We start from the raw sequence: 19692 nt of genomic DNA, 5'->3' as shown, positions 1-19692 counted from the left end.
CAGCCAAAGGTCAAAAGGATTTGTGCTTCAAAGAGCCTTGCTAACTTTGTAGAGGAAAAGCAACTTGAGCTCTGCCTCAACTGCAAATTTATATAGTAAAAAAAGATCAATTTGATTAGGGATTTTCCAGGTTCCTCTAATGTAAGGGTATCTGATTATTGGTTATTCAGCATAAAAGAGAGGCAGAAGCAATAAATTAAACTTCGGCAGACACAAACCCTGAGGAAGAGGAGATAAGACAGTGACAAAGGTCAGAACACTAAGACCACTGATTAACCTTAAAGGAACCACTCAGTGCCTTGAGGAGGTTCATCCAGAGCTTTATAACTGGTTATCATGGATCTCATGGGAATTAGCAAGCTTACAAGGGGATATTTGAGAGGGTTTGTAGAATCACATAAAACTTACTATAGGATATTTTAAGGGATGTGGGAAAGTGCTAAACTTGTTTTGGGATGTTTAGTGAAGTGCCAAAGGCAGTCAAAAGGAAGGATCAAGATAGATGGGAGGAAGACCAAGCATGGGAAAGCAGAGATGAAGGGGGATCAGAGAGGTCAGCTGTGTGCAGTCCAGCTGCTGTCAAAGCTGCCTCTTGTGCCTGATCATCACAGTGTGTCCTATCTTCATGTTAAGCTCAATAATTCAATATTTTCCTGTATGAGTGTGCTCTCTCCTGTGTGTGTATGATCTGGTAACAAATTTCAAGCCAGGCTAGCTGGTGAATAGAGTGATCTGAGTGCTAGCAACCACAAGTTGATGGGACATGAAGGTCTGAGGGCTAGCAAGTGGAGAGACAGATTGTCTGGATGCCAGCTATTGAACAGACTAGGCATCTATTGGGTGCTGCTGAAGGGACCCAGAAGAAAGAATCCCTTAGATTTCATAGCCCAACAGGTTTGCTTCCCTGTGACAGGTGCCTACTGAGAACTCAGTTTTGGAGGAAGGCTGGACAGTCAGTACTCCACTTGAAAGGAATGGTTTTCATTAGAAATATTAAATGCAAATGTGAGCATCTAATGGAGTAGCCTTTCCTGCGTGTGTGTCTGGGAGCTGTAATGTCATTCACATTAATAGAGGAATCAGGACACTCACAGGACAGGTCTTGTAGGGCATTGGGGAGTGCATTAGCTCAGATATAAACCCCAAGATACTTGCATTAATTACATGGCATTGGTTAGATGTTATTCCTCTAGGGGAGTCCAAGAAGCCAGGTTGTATTCATGGCAAATGTTTGACAAGTCACCTCTCAGATTTATATCTAACATGACTCACAACAGGAAAAGTGCTTCTCCATGTTTTACTTGAAACAGCATCGTAGAATCAGGGCTGGATCATCTAGTTCCAACCCCCCTGCCATGGGCAGGGACACCTCACACTAGATCAGGCTGGCCACAGCCTCATCCAGCCTGGCCTTAAACACCTCCAGGGATGGGGCTCCCACCACATCCCTGGGCAACCTGTTCCAGGGTCTCACTACGCTCATGGTGAAGATCATATTCTTTAGCTACATATGACATGAGGGCTGCCAGTAATTTTGATCTGGCTTCTGTTTTTCACAGAGTAGACTTCTTTTTCTTTGTACCTTGCCTCTTTATTCATACTATGCTTATTTTAATTTTGCTTAAAATGCTTTCATTTATACAGCCATTGTTCTGAAATTAGGCTTTACAGCCAACAGAACATCAATTGCACAGAAGTAAACAGCATTTATACTACACTGCCACTGAAGCAAACTACTACAGCAGTCACTACAATTATCATTGCCTTCTACATTCAAGGGTTTGCCCAGAATAAATATGTTATCTGTAACGTGAAGACAGGTTTGCACTTCAGTTCTCACATTTCCTTCCCACAGACTTCAGTTTTGAAAACACATTGGAGCTTTCCCAAGTCTTTCAGATTCTGTCTTCATTATTTCAATCCAGTGTTAGTGTAACAGTTTGAATTCATATCCCTAAAAAATAGCAAAGAAATAATTAGGTGAGATAGTGAGAAAGAAATGAAAAGAATCAAATTAAATAAGAAAGAATCTTGGCTTTTGATGTATCAGTTATCTTTCTTGGCCTGAACTTCTACTTTATGCATGTGTCAAATGCAATTCAGGGGTAGCCAATTGAAACTTGGTTCCCAGACAAATGGACGATTCAGCTAAAGAAGAGATATGAGGCAGACTGAAAAAGCTGGCTTAAATCATTCCTACTAATAGGCAGAAATATTTCTCCTATGTTGATAAAATTTCTGACATGCTAAGAGAAAAACCCACATTTTTCATCTTAACTTGGCATGAAAAAAAACAAACCCAAACATTTTCTCAGTAAGACAATCTGGAAAAGAAAATATATATACATCTACATTTCACATGAGAAAAAACCCACATTTTCAAAATGCCACAACTCAGCTTGGAATTTTGTCTTTTATTTTTCAACTAAAACGTGCATAAATTTAGAAGATAGAAGGGCAATTTTTAGGTCATTTTGTTTGGTCATTTTATTGTGCTGAAAGGGAATGTTTTAATGATTTGGAACCTTTTTCATCAAAGCTTCAAACCTGTCAAAATGAAACCTGGTCTTAAAAAAGTGTTGTCAGACCTGGTCTTGTCATGAACATTTTTGGCTGTGGCGGTTTGGCAGCATCTCACTAGAAAGGCTGCTTCTTTTGAGGAGACTTTTTGATTTGATGAACTGCAAATCTTTCTTTTGGCAAATTGGAATCATACTGAAATGCTTAGGGAGGAAGTCTGGTGGTATGTGATCATCACTAACTTATGATTTAGTATGTTTTTAGTATCTCTCTGGAGGTATCCAGAACCCACCTGGATGTGTTCCTATGTGACCTGGTATAGGTGATCCTGCTCTGGCAGAGGGTTGGACTGGATGATTTTCTGAGGCCCCTTTCAGCCCCTGACATTCTGTGATATGGCCTGAACAATTGCATACTATTACCTGCTTCAAATTCCTGAACATCTTGAGGCAGACTGCCAGGCAGTGACTTCCCAAATCTCTGTGGCAAATTTAGAAGTGATTTGCTGGAACTTTTAGCAAACGGAGATCTCCCAAGCCTGTGTGACACCTTTGCAGCATGCCTAGCTATGTTCTCTCCAAAAGCTCTCCCAAATCTCAGAGGCAAATTAGCAATGGGTCTAATGCTTCTTTCTTCTGGATTATTTCTTCCAAACCTGAGAGGCAAATTAGCAACTGAATTTGGCATCTTGTATACTGTAGGAGGGTTCATTTTAATGATATTTTTTGGTTCCCAATCTTCTGTTTCCTCAAAATTGAGACTCCTCTGCTTTTCTTCCAAGGTATTATCTTTAATCTACAGAAAGAAAGAAAAAACCCAAACAACAAAAACCGATACTCTCATTTTATAGGGCAGTACTCCAGCTACAAATCACAAGAGATTATTCATTTTCATATGTCCTTAGAAAGGTGATGGGTAATATTTTTTTGGATGTGTAATGCATTTTAACTGTATTTGCTAAACTCCAGTGTAATGTGAGCTACTTCATGTGGATAACTCCACATGCAGACATTGTCCTGATTGCCCTTTCAGTACACTGACCACAAGAGCACATCTACATATCAGTATCCACAACTCCTGCTGTCAGTCAGAACTACTTCTGAGCATAGGTATCAATACCTGTTCATCTGTTAAGTGTGGGCAGGAGTCATTGTCAGGTCCACACTGGCTAATACCACCAACAAAAGATGTATGGGGGTGGGGGGGGAAGATGTGTGAATGGAAAATGAGAGGGAATAATAGCAAGCAGTGTGTAAGCATTTGACCTTCATTCCCACAGCTTCAGGATGCCTCCCATGGGGGAGGAGAGAGAGCTAAAGGGAAAAACAAGGTGTGATGTTTGTAAAAGAGTGGGATGTACTCATCTAGATTATGCTAATGTGTAGGTGTGTGCTGTATGCTCAAGACTATATAAACAGGGTCATAACCAACAATAAAGGTCTCCAGTGGGATTCATATTGAATTGTGTGGAGTCTGTGTTGTCCCTTGCCAGCAGGAAGATGCTGACTGTGTGTAGTGACTTGACACAAACCCAGCCACTTACTCATCTGGATGAACAGGAGGATGGGCTAAGCTACCTGCAGGCGTAGTTTGTTTCTTCCTAATTGGGTGGATCCTTCTGGCTGAATATCCATCCAGGCAAACAGCCATGGAAAGCATTTGAATCAAGTCTACATCATGCTTGTTCTGGTCTTAAAGCGTGGAGACTGCCCTAAGCTTTAAGTTGCTTTAGTCCTCCACTAGCACATAAGATGCATTTGGCTCCCAGTATTTTCACACGCTGCTCAAAATCTACTTTGTATGTCTATGCTGGCGTATAATGAAGAAATGCATGCATGCATCTGATGATGTAAAGGACAGCTGTTGCCTGAAGGATAGCTCTGTCAACATGACCCTTTTTTACATAGTAGAATATGGGCATATTAAAAATCACTTATTTTTTTGTCAGAAAAGTAGTTTCCAAGCCTTAACAGCAAATCTGTGCAGGTATGCTTTTAAATTTCAGTTCAAGACACAAATGCTGCTAATCTTAATTTCACTTCTTTGTCCCTGTTTGATGACTTTTCCAGGAGCTTCTCCAGCTATTGGGAGAGAAGCAGTTCATATTCCATGATTACAACATTAAATAAACTATCTCTCTGATTGCACCTGCATACCCTTTCTTAAGTATATAAAATGCAGTGAGCTGAAGAGCAGAGGTTTTCACTGGCTTAATTAAAGTTGTATTTTGCTTTGAACAATCTTTATTACACCAATGCTGATGAGTTAAAAAGAGGGGTCGGCTCTCATCTCCCAGAGAGTATTTGCAGAGCAGACAAGAGAAATAACACAGATGAACTGTGCAAATTTCATTTGGCATCTATTGAGACGTAATAAATGTGCTGCCCTACAAAGATATTTTTATAGCCAATTTCCAAAGTAGAATTTTAAGGCCATTACCTATATTAGATTCAGAATGTTCTGTGTTTATCATTATTCTTCGAGTATTACAAGCAAGCCTTTATTAATTTTGGATTAATAATGAATGTTATATTATGTGCATAAAGTGCCTGACAGGAATGTTGATTGAGGCCCCACCGTGTAAGTAAGAAACACTTCAGGAGAGGTCTCAACCTAATCGCAGGACTGTACTGCAAGAAAATTGGAACATGAATTGATTTACACAGCACGTCTGTCTGAGCAGATGAATTCCTTGAACATTCTTTCAGCAAGCTTTCTTTCAGACTGCTGGTGCTGTAATGCTGAATACTGTGCAAGGAGATTAGGAGAGCCTTTGGCAAAAAAGTTCTAAGTGCTCAGGATCTGACCCACAGTTCCCCCAGATAATGTCGTGGTAATGCAGATCTTACCTCGTAATATTTATCATCATAGTCTTCTGTGTTCTGCAGACTGGACTTCATCAGCTCATCTAGGCACATACCATTTGATGTTAGAAAGACCACTGTAGCTAAAGCAAATAGGATAAATTTCTTGGTTGAAATGACTTCCATTTTTCTCAGATTGAGCTCCCAAAGTAAGCTCAGAATCTGTGCAGAAAGGAAAACTGCCATCATTTTATATGATCAGAAAACAAAAAGACTCTGTTCCCTGTGACATCAATCTTGAGAGCCTCAGCTCTTAGTGTTAATTAGGTTAGTAATTTGAATATATTTGAAGAATGCTGGAAATGTCTTTTGTGAACCTTTTAAACTGACATAGCTTCTTGTTAGGGACAGGCTGACTTTACAAATATTTCTTTCTGGTGAAATATGTCTTAATTAATTAAACTTGAGAGCCATAACTGTAGGGACTTAAAACAGCCACAATTTTTCATCACCAGCAGACAGACCAGCTTGTTGCTTTCTTTTGCATTCGCATCCTCAGAAGGACTATGGAAAGAACCTTCCTCCCTGTATGTATTCATCTTGCTCAAATGATCCTTTTGGACCACATAGTGCCTTTCTTATAGTTATGTACAACTAGGATCATTTGGCCCATTGAAATCATCTGTGGCCTGTTGGAGTTATTGATCATGAGATGTTATGCATCAGTGAGATCTATTGATGTATGTTGTATCTATGCTCTAAACTGAACATGCTAGTTTGCATTCAGATTGAATTAGGAACATGCCCATCAGTGAAGTTCCCAGAACTTTCAAGGAATCATAGAATCAAGCAGGTTGGAAGAGACCTCCAAGATCACCCAGTCCAACCTAGCACCCAGCCCTGTCCAATCAACTAGACCATGACACTAAGTGCCTCATCCAGGCTTTATTTGAACACCTCCAGGGATGGTGACTCCACCACCTCCCTGGGCAGCCCATTCCAATGCCAATCACTCTCTCTATGAAGAACTTCCTCCTAACATCCAGCCTAGACCTCCCCTGGCACATCTTGAGACTGTGCCCCCTTTGTTCTGTTGCTGGTTGCCTGTGAGAAGAGACCAATCCCCACCTGGCTACAGCCTCCCTTCAGGTAGTTGTAGACAGCAATAAGGTCACCCCTGAGCCTCCTCTTCTCCAGGCTAACCAATCCCAGCTCCCTCAGCCTCTCCTCGTAGGGCTGTGCTCCAGGCCTCTCCCCAGCCTCGTTGCCCTTCTCTGGACACGCTCAAGCATCTCAATGTCCCTCCTAAAGTATTTACATTCATTTTCTCTTTGTTTCACTGTTGTGTACAATTGCAGAACACATCTGGTTGGAAGAGACCTCAAAGATCAGCAGTGTGCCCAGGTGGCCAAGAAGGCCAGTGGCATCCTGGCCTGCATCAGGAACAGTGTGGCCAGCAGGAGCAGGGAGGTCATTCTGCCCCTGTACTCAGCACTGGTTAGGCCACACCTTGAGTGCTGTGTCCAGTTCTAGGCCCTTCAGTTTAAGAAAGATGTTGAAGTGCTTGAACGTGTCCACAGAAGGGCAGCAAGGCTGGTGAGGGGCAGGAGCACAGCCCTACGAGGAGCAGCTGAGGGAGCTGGGGGTGTGCAGCCTGGAGAAGAGACTTTGAGGAGACCTTCTGGTGGCCTTCCGGTATCTGAAGAAGGCTACAGGAGGGCTGGGGAGAGACTTTCCGAGGCCTTGTAATGACAGGATGAGGAGTAATGGGTTTAAACTGGCAGAGGGGAGATTCAAACTAGATGTTAGGAAGTTCTTTCCAGTGAGGGTGGTGAGACACTGGCACAGGTTGCCCAGGGAGGCTGTGGCTGCTCCCTCCCTGGAGGTGTTCAAGGCCAGGTTGGACGAGGCCTTGAGCAACCTGTTCTAGTGGGAGGTGTCCCTGCCTATGGTATGGGGTTGGAACTGGATGAGCTTTGAAGTGTCTTCCAAGCTAAATCTTTCTATGATTCTATAACTGAGCTTTTGTTTTGAACTCCCCCCCCTAAGCAGGAGCCACTCCTCCCATCTGCACATGAAATGAGCCTCACAGGCAGGCACAGTTCTGTAGAGATTGCCTACAGGTGCACGCTACAAAGCAGGGCTTCCTTCTTTTTTTTGCTCTTAGTTTAGTGAAGATAGGCACAGAAAGGAGCATTTATTTTGGCTTAGTGGTACAACAGGAAGGTGGATCTAATCTGTGACTGCAGTGACCTGATGTGTATCTACTTAAAAGGTGTGACATTAAAATGCAATTGGTGGTAATGGCAAGACTAGCTGAATTTCATGAGCAACTCAGTGCACGGTAAGTTATTTGATTCCAGTGAATGAACACATCTTCACATTGGTCTTTTCTATGTAAGAATATACTGATAAATCCTTATCCATTATTAACAACATATAGTGTGAAAATTGCCTGTTCTGTGACTCATGCCATCAGCATCTATAATGATAAATCATTCATAACAGATTCATTTTGCCATTACTGCCTATTCTGTGGCTCATTCTGAAGTAAGAAGACTTAAGTGCATTTTTTTTTTTTAATTGGCAAGCAATTCTCTTCATTTTTCACCCATTCCTATGGCATGCAGTAGGTTGTGCTGCCTTTGCTGTGCTGTGCTTTGGTTCTGGTGCACAATGCAAGGAGTATTTGCTTGGATTATATATGGGTCTATGCAGTCATACCTCCACAGCACTCAGTAGCCCAACACAGTGTATGGATAGAATAGAACAGAATAGAAGCAACCAGGTTGGAAGTGACTTGCAAGCTCATCCAGTCCAACCTAGCTCCCAGCCCTGTCCAGTCATCCCGACCATGGCACTAAGTGCCTCGTCCTGTCTTTTCTTGAACACCTCCAGGGACGGTGCCTCCACCACCTCCCTGGGCAGCCCATTCCAATGCCAATCACTCTCTCTATGAAGAACTTCCTCCTAACATCCCACCTAGACCTCCCCTGGCACAACCTGAGACTGTGTCCCTTTGTTCTGTTGCTGGTTGCTTGGCAGAAGAGATGAACCCCTACCTGGCTACAGCTTCCCTTCAGGTAGTTGTAGACAGCTATGAGGTCACCCCTGAGCCTCCAGGGTGTAGTCCTGGTGTCCCTCTTGAACTGGCAATAAATATTTCAGAGGTCAGGGGGACCACTGATGCTTGTTTTCTCATGACTTTGTGACTGAAGAGTAAATGGCAGTGTGTATCCTCTGAGGTCTAGCAAGAATTACCTTTCCTGCAGGACTGCTATGTGAGCAGCATGTCTCCTCTACTGCCATGCCTGTTACTATGATGTGGAATTTCAGTGGGATCTCTACCTACTGAATTCAACTGAACTTGGCTTCTAGGCTGGACAGCTACCAAGGGTGACTGACAGGCACACTCTTATGGACGTAGAAACACATATTCACCCCTGTGATGGGTTAGAGTGGATCTTTCCCCTGATAACTTATTATAAACCTGCCCCAAGAGAGAGTAAGTTTAGTATAACTCAGAATTTGGGCAGTCAGAAAAATGAACTAGTAATTTGACAGTGTAAACTAAATATAACAGTATAGGCAGAATAAACTGTTACAGAATGTAGTAACCTTAGAGAAGGTGGGAATGGGGTCAAGCAGTGGCAAAGCAGCAAAAGCAGCAGCTGAAACAGGGTCAGGGGAACATAGCAGCAGGCACAGCAGAAGCAGCAAAAGGAGAAGATAGAAGCTGTGCTTCCAGACATAAAGCTTTTGATGCTTCGATGAAATGATACTAACTTGCCCATTGTTGCCCTTTTATGGGCTATCTCTGGAACGTTCACCTCTCCACTCAGAGACTCCAGTACTCTTCCACTTCTAAGTTTCTCTGTTGCTCATTTTTAAGTCTGAGCTAGAAATCTAGCTCAAACAGCCACAGCCTCACTTCATTAGGAAACCAATACTAAATCAGGAATGACTCTGCTGAAAAGCCACTGGTATAAAACCTCAACATCTGTACAATTACTGTGGACACAATGATGATTTCTACCTTTAGCAACAAGGCATTAGCTCGGCTCTGGAGATTTTACAGACGAATAGGAGAACTTACTATGAAAGTCCCCTTCTTTGTGTACTTGATAAGGAAAAACAACCTTTATGAAACAGCCTTCTCTGATTTGCAGACGTAGACCTTTGGTTTTAAACCAGATTTTCATCTACATGTAGCTCTTTGCTTTGCTGTTAGCTGGGTAGTAGTAAACAAAGGACAAATACACGTAAATGTCAAGGTACAATAATCCTATTTTAAGGCTGATGCCTATGAGTTGGTCTCTGGTGTTAGAAGATATTTTCCACCTTGATTAGCTGAATCCAGGATATGAATGTGAAACTTCACATTTTAGTAGTTGGGGGGTTTATTATTGTCATTTTTACCTGGTGTTTTTTGAGCAGCAGAACAGCTGTGAGAGACAGAAAATAGTAAGAGGCTTGAGTCCTTATGGTAACAAGCTGGAAACAGCTTTATCTTCTTGGTAAATAAGGTGTGAACAGTAATTTTGGGGTTAGACAGGTTCTTCAATTATACATTTGTGTTAGTAATAAAATAAACATGTGTTCAATAACATTTGGTATATAAATACATTCTTCTTTTCCTTTTTATTAACTACTCTGCAGAGTGTAATGCTGTAGTTACCAATCTACTACTGTGTGTAGAATTTTTAGCCCATTCCTGTCTATTAAAAATTAAACCCCTTTACCATACATTATTAAAAGTGCTTTGGTTGGCTGCAAATCAAGGAAGACTTCATAAAATCTTAGAAGAATGAGAAATCTGATGAAATTTAGGGTCCACAGGCAGCAATGGAAAGTGCACGAGTTAAAAAAAACCCAACATTAAATTATGTCCTAAAAACTCCTTCAGGACTTTAAAAAATCATTAGCAGCTTTTATTCAAGTTAACTATTAACCAAGGGACCCTTCATAGATTCATTATTCCATGTCCCTCCTTCCCTTTTTCAGTTTGGAATCTGTGTTAGTTATAGATGCCTTCGTTCCTTGCTCTCCTCTTTTCCAGAATGATTTTCCCCTAGAAATATTATGCTCATTTAATAGTTCCCCTATGCCTTTTATATAAACAATGAGGACCATGAAGATTACACCATTTTTTTAGCTGAATCGTGGGTTGCAGGGTCTGATTTTCACGTTAGGAAAAAATGTAGGCAATTTAGGAGTGGAAAAAAAATTAAAGGAAACCACCTCTATTTCCTGGAGGGAGGCAAGTATTTTACTGACAAAGCTAGAGAAGCAGGTCCAGCTTATTGGCAACAAAACATTTCTTTCTCTTTTCTTAATGTAGCTTTATAAAGAGAAGAAGGAGAGAAAAATATTTTCTCTTCCTCTTTGCTGGTTTTTGACAGTGACATCAGACAGTATCCTTGACTGGGAAGCAGCATTCCACTGGGAAGCACTGAACTCAGCCTGTGGTGAAGGAGATGCCTGTACCATTGCTTACCCTTGAGGTGTTAACCACGAGGCCTGTGACATCTCTTTACATTGTGGAAAAGTGACAGAGAATGTGAAGCAGCACAGCCACCACCCTGGGGACACGGCTCATGATTGGGAGTTACTTTTGATGCTGGCATGGTAATAATAATTCACAATTTAGCTGAAAAGGTTCCTGTCCCAACACTATGAGCATGGAAGGTAGGAGGTGAAATTCTGCCTCATTTCAGACATGCATATAGAATCATAGAATCATAGAATGAACCAGGTTGGAAGAGACCTCCAAGATCATGCAGTCCAATCTCTCACCCAGCCCTGTCCAATCAACTAGACCATGGCACTAAGTGCCTTAACAGGGTCAGGGTTGTGCCCACTTCTGACAAACCAGGGCACTGAGAGGTAGCCTGACACCCTTTGCTACCTCCAGAGGTGTGTCACCTCCCATTGGCTCCTGTTACTGTTGACCAGATAGGCTGGAGTCAGAAAAAGGCTTGATAGACTCCTTTACTGTCACATCACTTAGGAAAGAAATGAGAACCTGCCAGGAGCTAAGAAGCCATTGAACAAGCCTCCTGACAAGGCCACATCCCAGGGAGAGGATCAAAGGCTTCTCAGCTGATTGAAGTAGAACTCAGGAAGAGAGGTACCAGCTTGACTGAATACAGGCACGATTAACAATGCAGAAAGTTGTCTGATTATTGCAGCTTTTGTGCAGCTTCTTTGAAACATGGTACTGACTATTGCTTGAGACCTGTGATTTTCAACCAGGAGGATCTAGAGACAAAACTAAGACTACTCAGCTTTAATTGCTGTGCTAATTTGGGCCCCATATATACTGAAACAGCTGTGTGCAGCCTCACTTTGTTTTAAAGAGAACATTTCAAAACTTGCCCAGTGTGTCCCTAATTTAAGAACATTTATTGATCCCGCTAGGAGTTACCACCAGTAACAACACTGTTGCTCAAACCACTATTAAACCAGTATTTTTCCTCAAAATTCTCATGAGGTGCCAAGTCAGTTAATTTTCTACTCAGTTTCCTGAACCTTGCACAGACTTTCTTAGAGACAAAATGAAAGAGTTTTAGTCCTGAGAGCAAAAGAACTCTGGTGACAATTGCTATATTGTAAGGGAAGTGCTAGGAGCAACGATTGCTGCGCGCACTGTTTGCAGAGGAAAAGAGTAATAGCAGCAGGAGTAGAGCCAGCCTGGACAGTGTGTGCAGGACATCAATCCAAAGCTCAGTTCCTTGCTGTATAAAGTGTAAGAACAAAGTAAATTTTGAGTTATAGGGCTATAATTCCACAGCTAGATTGTGGTGACTGTATAATGCCACTTGAGCTTTGCTCTTGTAATTTATGGTATCACCACAACCCCCTGGTGGATTTACAGTCCTGTAACTTTTTTACAGTAGTGAGCTGTTTATTTTTCTATTTACAACAGTGCATCACTGGGGATATTTATAGCAGCCACCTAGTCCTATCATAGAGTTCCTTATACTTTTTCATTTGTTCTTTGTAGGGAATAAAATCATACTTTAGGAGAAGGCTACCAGAGGCTGAGATGAGAGAGGAGGCTCCTTTTCTGCCTCTTTGTGTCTTTAAAGGACTGTTTAATTTAGCAACGGTTTGCCCAGAGGCAGGAGGGCATAATGACTACCAATTTCCCATCTCTGTATGACAAACAGCTGCATGATTCTCATTTTCACAGATTTTATTTTCCTTGCTCCCCTGCTGTATATTGATTTCTCAATTAAAGTTTATCTCACCAGCCTCTTGCATGGGATGTCGCTGTAAGAGAAGAGTGAGGGAAGGTCAGTCTGGTGCATCACAGGCGGGCAACAGGCCTGAGGCAGGTCTTGGGCTTGATCTTACCCTCATGCCATGCTGTGGATTTTGGTTAAGAACAGATGGACTCAACAGTTAATTTGATTCGTTGTGAGTGTGGCAGGGAGGTAATGACAGCAAAAGGGGATGAGCATGGTAGGTGTCATCTGCTAGGCTGCTGTGGCATCACAGACATTTCCTGCTCCACAGGTAACTGTGTCAGTTGTGTCTGACACAGTCTAACCGTCTAACAGTCAACTCAGTTGAACAATCTACCCATTGCACCCCAAGCTCTGAGAGCATCACAAACTTGGCAGCAGTGCTGAGGAGTTGCTTAGGAGAGTTTAAGGAGGCAGAGAATGCCCAGAAGCTTCTGATTTTGTTTGAAGAAACTGACCTTGGCATTTAGAAAAGCTCAGTGTCTCTACTAACATCTTTCAGTCCAACTTGCAGTGCTTTTTGCCATGCCAAGAGAAACTGATCCTGCTTTTGTTTGAAGTAACTGACCTTGGCATTTAAAAAATCTCGGTGTCTCTACTAACATCTTTCAGTCCAACGTGCAGTGCTTTTTGCCATGCCAAGAGAAACTGATCCTCGGTCTCCACATGCAGAGTAATGGGTACATAATAGACATGTCTGCAGGATTGTGGGTTTAGATGAACGCAAATCACTGGAAAGGAGTTTTATTATGGATACTGATTTATCTCCAGTTCTAATACAGAGTCATAGGAGCAGCCACATATGGGGAATTTTCTAAATTCATTTTGTTGTAAGAAACAAGGTGCTGGGTGTGGTGCATAATCTTACTCCTCAGTCTGAAGAAATACATTAAAAAAAAGTCTATCTCAGACTGAAGAAATACTAAGAAAATCTATCTCAATATTTGCTTGGCCAAGATTCCTAATATAGGGCATTTGTCTAGGAGAAAAGCTCTCACGTCCCAATCTTTGACACTAAGTCTACCAATTGAGATTGCAAGATGGTATTTTGAGGGTGTGTTTTTAATTAAACCACACCTAAAACCCTAAGGTGCTTAGGCATTGACAGACAGGTTTTATATAGTGCCCTCCTAAACACTGGTCACTGCAATGCCTTCTGTGATTTCCACGAAGTTTGTTTTCTTGGGGTTATTTTCTGTTTTGCTTTGCTTTGGGTTTGTTTTTTTTTTTTTTTGGGAGTCAGATTTTTTGTGCACTCTGCTCTGGGTTGGGCTGTGGTAGAGCCTAAAATATCTCAGCATTTTCTAGATTATACCTATGTGCAGCCCTTCATTATTGGATAAACACCTGAATTTAGGCTGCTCTGCAGTTTGGTAATTGGTATTCCCTTGAGCATGCAATGAAGCCGAAAAGCAACTCCAAAGGATTTATTCGGCGGTCACTCAATTTAACCACATGGGGGCATGAGATAGTTATTTAACGGAGCGTGTTAGGAACATGATTGGCAAATAGGTGCTCGCAGGAAACCTTACCGGTAAACTGGGATCAGGGTCTTGCTCTTTTAGCTCTTTGCTTGCAATCAGAAATAGTCAGCAAACAATGATTGCAAAAAAAATTAAATTGAAACAGAATAACAAACAAAAATATGGTGTGGACAACAACAACAACAACAAAAATATATCAAGCCAGATTTTAAATTATCCTTATTAGTTAACCTGGCCTCCAAATATATTTTTATGATGTTATTTTGGCACCTCTGTAAACAAAATCTGCAATCTTCCATATAACCCTTCACATCTGACTTAAATAACCAGCAGGTTTAATTTAAATGAGAAGGGAGGCTGCTCTGAGATATAGCAATCTAGATCAGGAGTATATCCATTTCATTAATTGCCTAGGTAACATTAATTTTTTGTCATTCTCTTGTAAGATAAGTAACACACTCTATACATTTTGGCCCAGATCCAGCAAAGCATATAAACCCCATACTTAACGATGTTAAGTTCTCCTTGAGCACATGCCTTAAACTGAGTTCGTATTGAAGTGCATTCCAACACAGAGAAAGTAGCACAATATCAAACCTTTAATTAGTTTTAAAATGGAATTCAAAATGCAATGCCATTCTTTGCACTTTACATTGAAAAAAAAAAATGCATGCTGTGAGACTCTCTCGGGACAGAGATGACTAAACCTATTTATCCACTTCAGTTTCCAAAGGGAACAAATGATCATTGTTTCCTGCCATTAGTTCTCCCCTAAATTCATACATTTATTTTTCTCAGTCAAGTGGTTTATTTACAGCAGAATATTGATATTAATATTTCCAAGTCTGGTGTTTTATGGGCCCTTTTATTTATAAGACAATTCATCCATTTTATTGGTATTTAAGAGGCTGGAATGTTTTTTGCTTCTGCTTCTGTAATTTTAAATCATAGCAAACACAAGTGTGTGCTCGTTTGAGCCTAGCTAGAGTGTTTTGGTGAGAAGAATTAGATTACAGGCTGTGAAAAGGAAACAATGGTGATGTCTACTGCACTCATAGGCTTGCAGAGATGTATAAGAACAAGAACACAAATGTAGATAACAGAGCTGTTGTCTGGGCTTTGGGCTGAACTTTTCTCTCTAACCTAACCTGCCATCTGTGTGACTAATCCATCAGCTTCCTAACCCCCCCTGTCCGACCCTCAAAACTACCTTAAACGTATGGCAAGATCTGGGCTAAGGAAGAGGAGCAGGAGGAAGGTGGAAGGGTGGTTGAGAGTCCCTCTTGGGGACTCAGGTTTCTGGGAGGGCTGTTGTGTTTCTGTCTTACCTTTTACCTTGTATATTTCTGTATATAACTGCATATATTGTAAATATCTTCTTGTATATTGCGCTAATCTGTAAATATAAAGCTTTTTTAATTCAATTTCCAGAGCAGCTGAGTCTAGTCTGGGATATTTTACAAAGTGGGGGGGGGGGGGGGGGGAGGGAGCACCCAGACCATCACAGCGAGTGGCAGTAGCACCATATAAACAAGTGTTTGCACTGCTTGAAAGCTTGCACCAAGCAAACAGAAAATGAGTCCATATTGCAGCCTTACCCTGACAAAAAGCTCACTAAGTGTGAATTTTCAGTCCCCAAACCAAAGTCTGTCATGTGTTGGACTGCATTTCTTTTGTGTCCCTTAATATGTCTGTTCTCTGCTAGCAATGGAGCACTTGCTTGTATTAATCTCTGAAGCTATCAGCTCATCTCTATGCTCTCTAAAATAGATGAGGCTATGAACACGGTGTCAGATACTGTTTTCCGGTAAGTTTTTCTGAGCCACTAATGTATCAAATCTCTTTGAATTTACAATTCACATAACTTTTTTTATGGCACACTATTAAACCAATTTGGTTGATAACTGCTGCAGCCTTTTTACTCAGTTGCAGCACAGTGAGGTCACTATTCCTGGATGTGCTTTGCTGTATCACGCGCTACATGCTGATGTCATGATGTCCTTGTGTGAAGTACAAGAGTGCAGTTTGTTGTTTGGCTTTATTTTGTTTTGTTGCTTTAAAAGTGCTGCCTCTTACATGAAGAACTGATTAGAGAGGATGATTTAATATTGCTCTTCCTCAAAAAGCATGTCATCTTGGGAAAGGATCAAACAGTGCCTCTAAGTTGGTTGCCACCTTCCTGAGTGGATGTTGTTTTAAAATGAAACATCAGACACATTCTCCAGCTGGGAAGTTATTTTGTTTTCCTTGACAAAGTAATTCAGATTTTGCTGAAAAACAAGCTCAATGGAAGAAGGATTTTCTCTTATTTATTTATTTTTCCATAGGCATCTGGAGCTTTCTTTCAAAGCTGATGAGATCTTTCATCTGAACAAGAAAGGCTTTGATCCATACTCTAAGATCCCCCTATCTCCTAGTTAATTGGTGCTAGTGAGGTAAGTTTGACAGTCCCTAATGCAGACTCTGGAATACCTTACTGTGTTAAGACCTGTCTATTGTGGCTCAAAGAAATCAGCTTTCTCTCCTTTGACTTCTGTCCCACTGGGATGGTTAAAGGTTTTATTTGCTGTCATTACTTTCCCCTCGTAAAACCATTGAATGCCAACAAAGAAAAACACTTTTTAACTGAGCAAAACCATTCTGTTACAGACTTTCTCGTAGCTGTGGTTTTCACAAAACCTCACAGATGAGAGAGATGATTGTATGAGAAATTAAGCTCTTCTTTTTAAAAGATCTTTCCTACCTTTATTTCTCTTTTCCTGTAATGTTAATTGAAAGAACAGAAGCAAGTATCTTTGCTTCTATCCTGTGTACATCAGTTATACACTGAGCATATTAAAGTGGTCTCTATAAATAATGCAGCTCATTTTTACATCCATATTTTAGTTTGGTTAATTTAAACAAAACCTCTGCCTTCCCTTCATGGTAGGATGCAGCAGAATGAAGTCTTACCTTCTGCACTACGTAGCAGTTGATATTAAGGCTAATAATTTGGCAAAGAAGTATGCCTTCTTCTCAAACTCCTGTGGTAGTGTAGACTGTACACAGTGAATGAGCAGAGCCCTCACACCTGTAATATTATCAGAATGACAGAAGAGATAGGAAAGAAATAGAAAAAAATCATTTCCTTTTCTACTTTGGGGACACTAAAGTACCCCTTGCCCTCCATCAGGGCACACTGCAACTCCATGTGACCATGCCTAAACTTCAGGGAATAGTATGCCTAAAGAGCAAAAAACATATAACACTTAAAATGTCCTGGGTGAATAGACCAAGTTCCTGCAGCTAAAAAACTTGAAGCTTTGTAATTCATCCACTTTCCCATGAAACTAACTAGTTTTTCTTCTAATCATTCCAACCATTAATCCAGTTAAACTTCATATTTTCAGAACCATGTGCCTAAAAGTGTGTAATTTTTTTCCTACAACAATGATTAGTCTGGTCAAGTATTTTGTGCTTTTGCTTAAGACCTTACCCACTTCTATACCTTTGCATCAACGTCTCCTTTCCAACTCAAGTGGAAAGCATTTTGAAGTAGATCATTCAGTCAGATACTACCAGAGTATGAAGTGGACATATACCTGAGAATATGGCAGTAGCCATCAGACAGCTATTCTTTAAGGTATAGGAAACCATATGATGGAAACCAACTCTTGCCATTTAAGTATCATGCTGAACAACTGCAGTATTGCTTTGGTTGCTGGCAGACAGTTCCCCAGACCAAAAGCTACTGACCAATTCCATTGCTGGAAAGATTTTCTGGCTGCATATTAACTCAACATTACAAAACTGCACTTTGGGAAGAGTCTAGGAACTTTGTGGTGTGTTTAATATCTGTTAAGCTAGAGGCTAGGCTTCCTCATACTGCTGACATCTGATCATGAGAGCATATGTGAATTTCAATATTGAAAATATTGGAGATGAAAGTAAAGATTGCTCCTCCACTAGATATAAAAAGCACAAAGCAAAAATCATTATTAGCCACTGTGTTTGAGAAACTGTGTGATAGCTATAACCTGGCAGCCATTATTGATCTTGGCAGTTAGAAGTTTAATATTGATTAGAAACTGATATACCACTGATGTGCATGTAGCCATTTCTCCCAGGATATATGTCATCTTTTTTTTCCCTCTAGGTTCATCTTTAGAGCAAAGATCTCAGAGTTCAATGAGCTGCTCAATACTAGGTTCTGCATCTCACAGCTTTTCTTCCAAAAAGTTGATTGAAAGGCAATCTCTTTGAACTACTGTTAGCATGCATATCTGCAGAGTATACAGTTTGAGCATCAGTGGGTAGCTGAGGTTGAGGGAGAAGGAAAAACTAAATAAGGATTTGAAAATATTTTTGTCAAGATAGAATAACCCCCCCGCACTGTAGTAAGTAATGAGGGGGAAAAAGCCAGCATGTAGATGGAGACACTGACTTAGGATTGCTTTTACTATTCAGGGCCAAAACAAAAGACTGCTGAAAGAGCTAATCCTCTGCTTTGAAAAGAAAAAGTATTTAAGGTCCAAACTTCTGACATGCCAAAGTTTGAACTACCTGTGACAAGTACATTGAGATGGGTGGCCTCCAGGTTTTGTGGAGCTGGGGAGAGACACATAGATCTACTGCTTAAGTTAGCTACTCCACGCTGTAATTCTGTGCCTAAGTCAACTTGGAGGACTTGGGCTCCTCTGATCTGATCCATTGTCCCCACCAGAAGCTTCTGCCTCCTGAGGGTTGGGTTCTCTGTATGTGAAATCTGTGGCCTTCAAGCTGCCATTTCTGTGCAGTTCCAAGGGCTTCCTGGCTTTTTGAAACAGCTTCAGACTTCAAATTTTAACAGTCACAGCTGCAGGAATGAACTCGATTGTTACTCCATCTCTGCAGCTGTGAGTAGCTGCTCTACAGGCTGAAGAAGAAAATGTAACCAAGTGCCTTGAGCAGCCATTGTGTGAGGATTGCAAATTCTTCTAGACTGGGGTTTTTTTGTTTGCTCAATTGTTTTTAAGGGGTGCAATAATTTACTTTTAGCAGAGCAGTGTTTATTTTTCCTTTGGTTGACATCTTTAGGGGAAGTCTAACAAATGTAGTTATCATTCCCTGGCATCCTGAGACAAGTGCCTGGTTGTTTCCATATCACTACTGGAATCTGAGACCAGTGGGATATTTGGGCCAGTTGGTAAGCTGCATACATAAGCTCAAAAATCTTCTACATGAGTTTAGGGGTTTTCACAAGTTTAAGCACCTCAGGTTGATTCAAAGTGACTTTGATGGAATAAGCAGGCTTTATGCATTAGACATGAAAGGAATTTGAATAAATTTAGGTTTGGCATGTTTAAGATTTACTCTTAGCCTACTTCCTTTCAAGAAAACTTGCTTTATCCAGCTTTTCAAGCATTTCCAGAGAAATACCTTTGGAGAAAAGAAATCTGACTAAAGAATGGACTTGCTTTACTCACAGTTTCAGCAACAAATCCAAGCAGCTTTTTATTATTAACCTCTTCAGGGCTGAATGTGTCAGAAAGTTCAGTCACAGTCCAAGGAGTTTCATTTGCTCATCTCTAACATTTTTGAACTGTAATCTCATTAAGGTGTCCGGGGACATTGACATGCAGAGGGAAGTAGCATCTATTGTTTGATTGTGCTATG

General features: G+C 41.0%; 1 protein-coding gene across 1 annotated transcript; it reads right to left on the bottom strand.

The window, feature by feature from the left end:
* Positions 1 to 1584: 1584 nt before the first annotated feature.
* Positions 1585 to 5520, bottom strand: NPVF (neuropeptide VF precursor). Its single transcript, XM_064167011.1, has 3 exons — positions 5370 to 5520; positions 2943 to 3315; positions 1585 to 1954 (listed from the first exon to the last, which is right to left on the bottom strand). The coding sequence occupies exons 1-3, from the start codon at positions 5508 to 5510 to the stop codon at positions 1947 to 1949; spliced, it is 522 nt and encodes a 173-aa protein (XP_064023081.1). The 5' UTR covers positions 5511 to 5520; the 3' UTR covers positions 1585 to 1946.
* Between the last annotated feature and the right edge of the window lie 14172 nt (positions 5521 to 19692).

The sequence above is a fragment of the Pogoniulus pusillus genome, chromosome 28 (genome assembly GCF_015220805.1).
Source record: "Pogoniulus pusillus isolate bPogPus1 chromosome 28, bPogPus1.pri, whole genome shotgun sequence".
In the NCBI taxonomy this organism is placed as follows: Eukaryota; Metazoa; Chordata; class Aves; order Piciformes; family Lybiidae; genus Pogoniulus; species Pogoniulus pusillus.
This window is presented reverse-complemented; position numbering and strand designations above follow the sequence as displayed.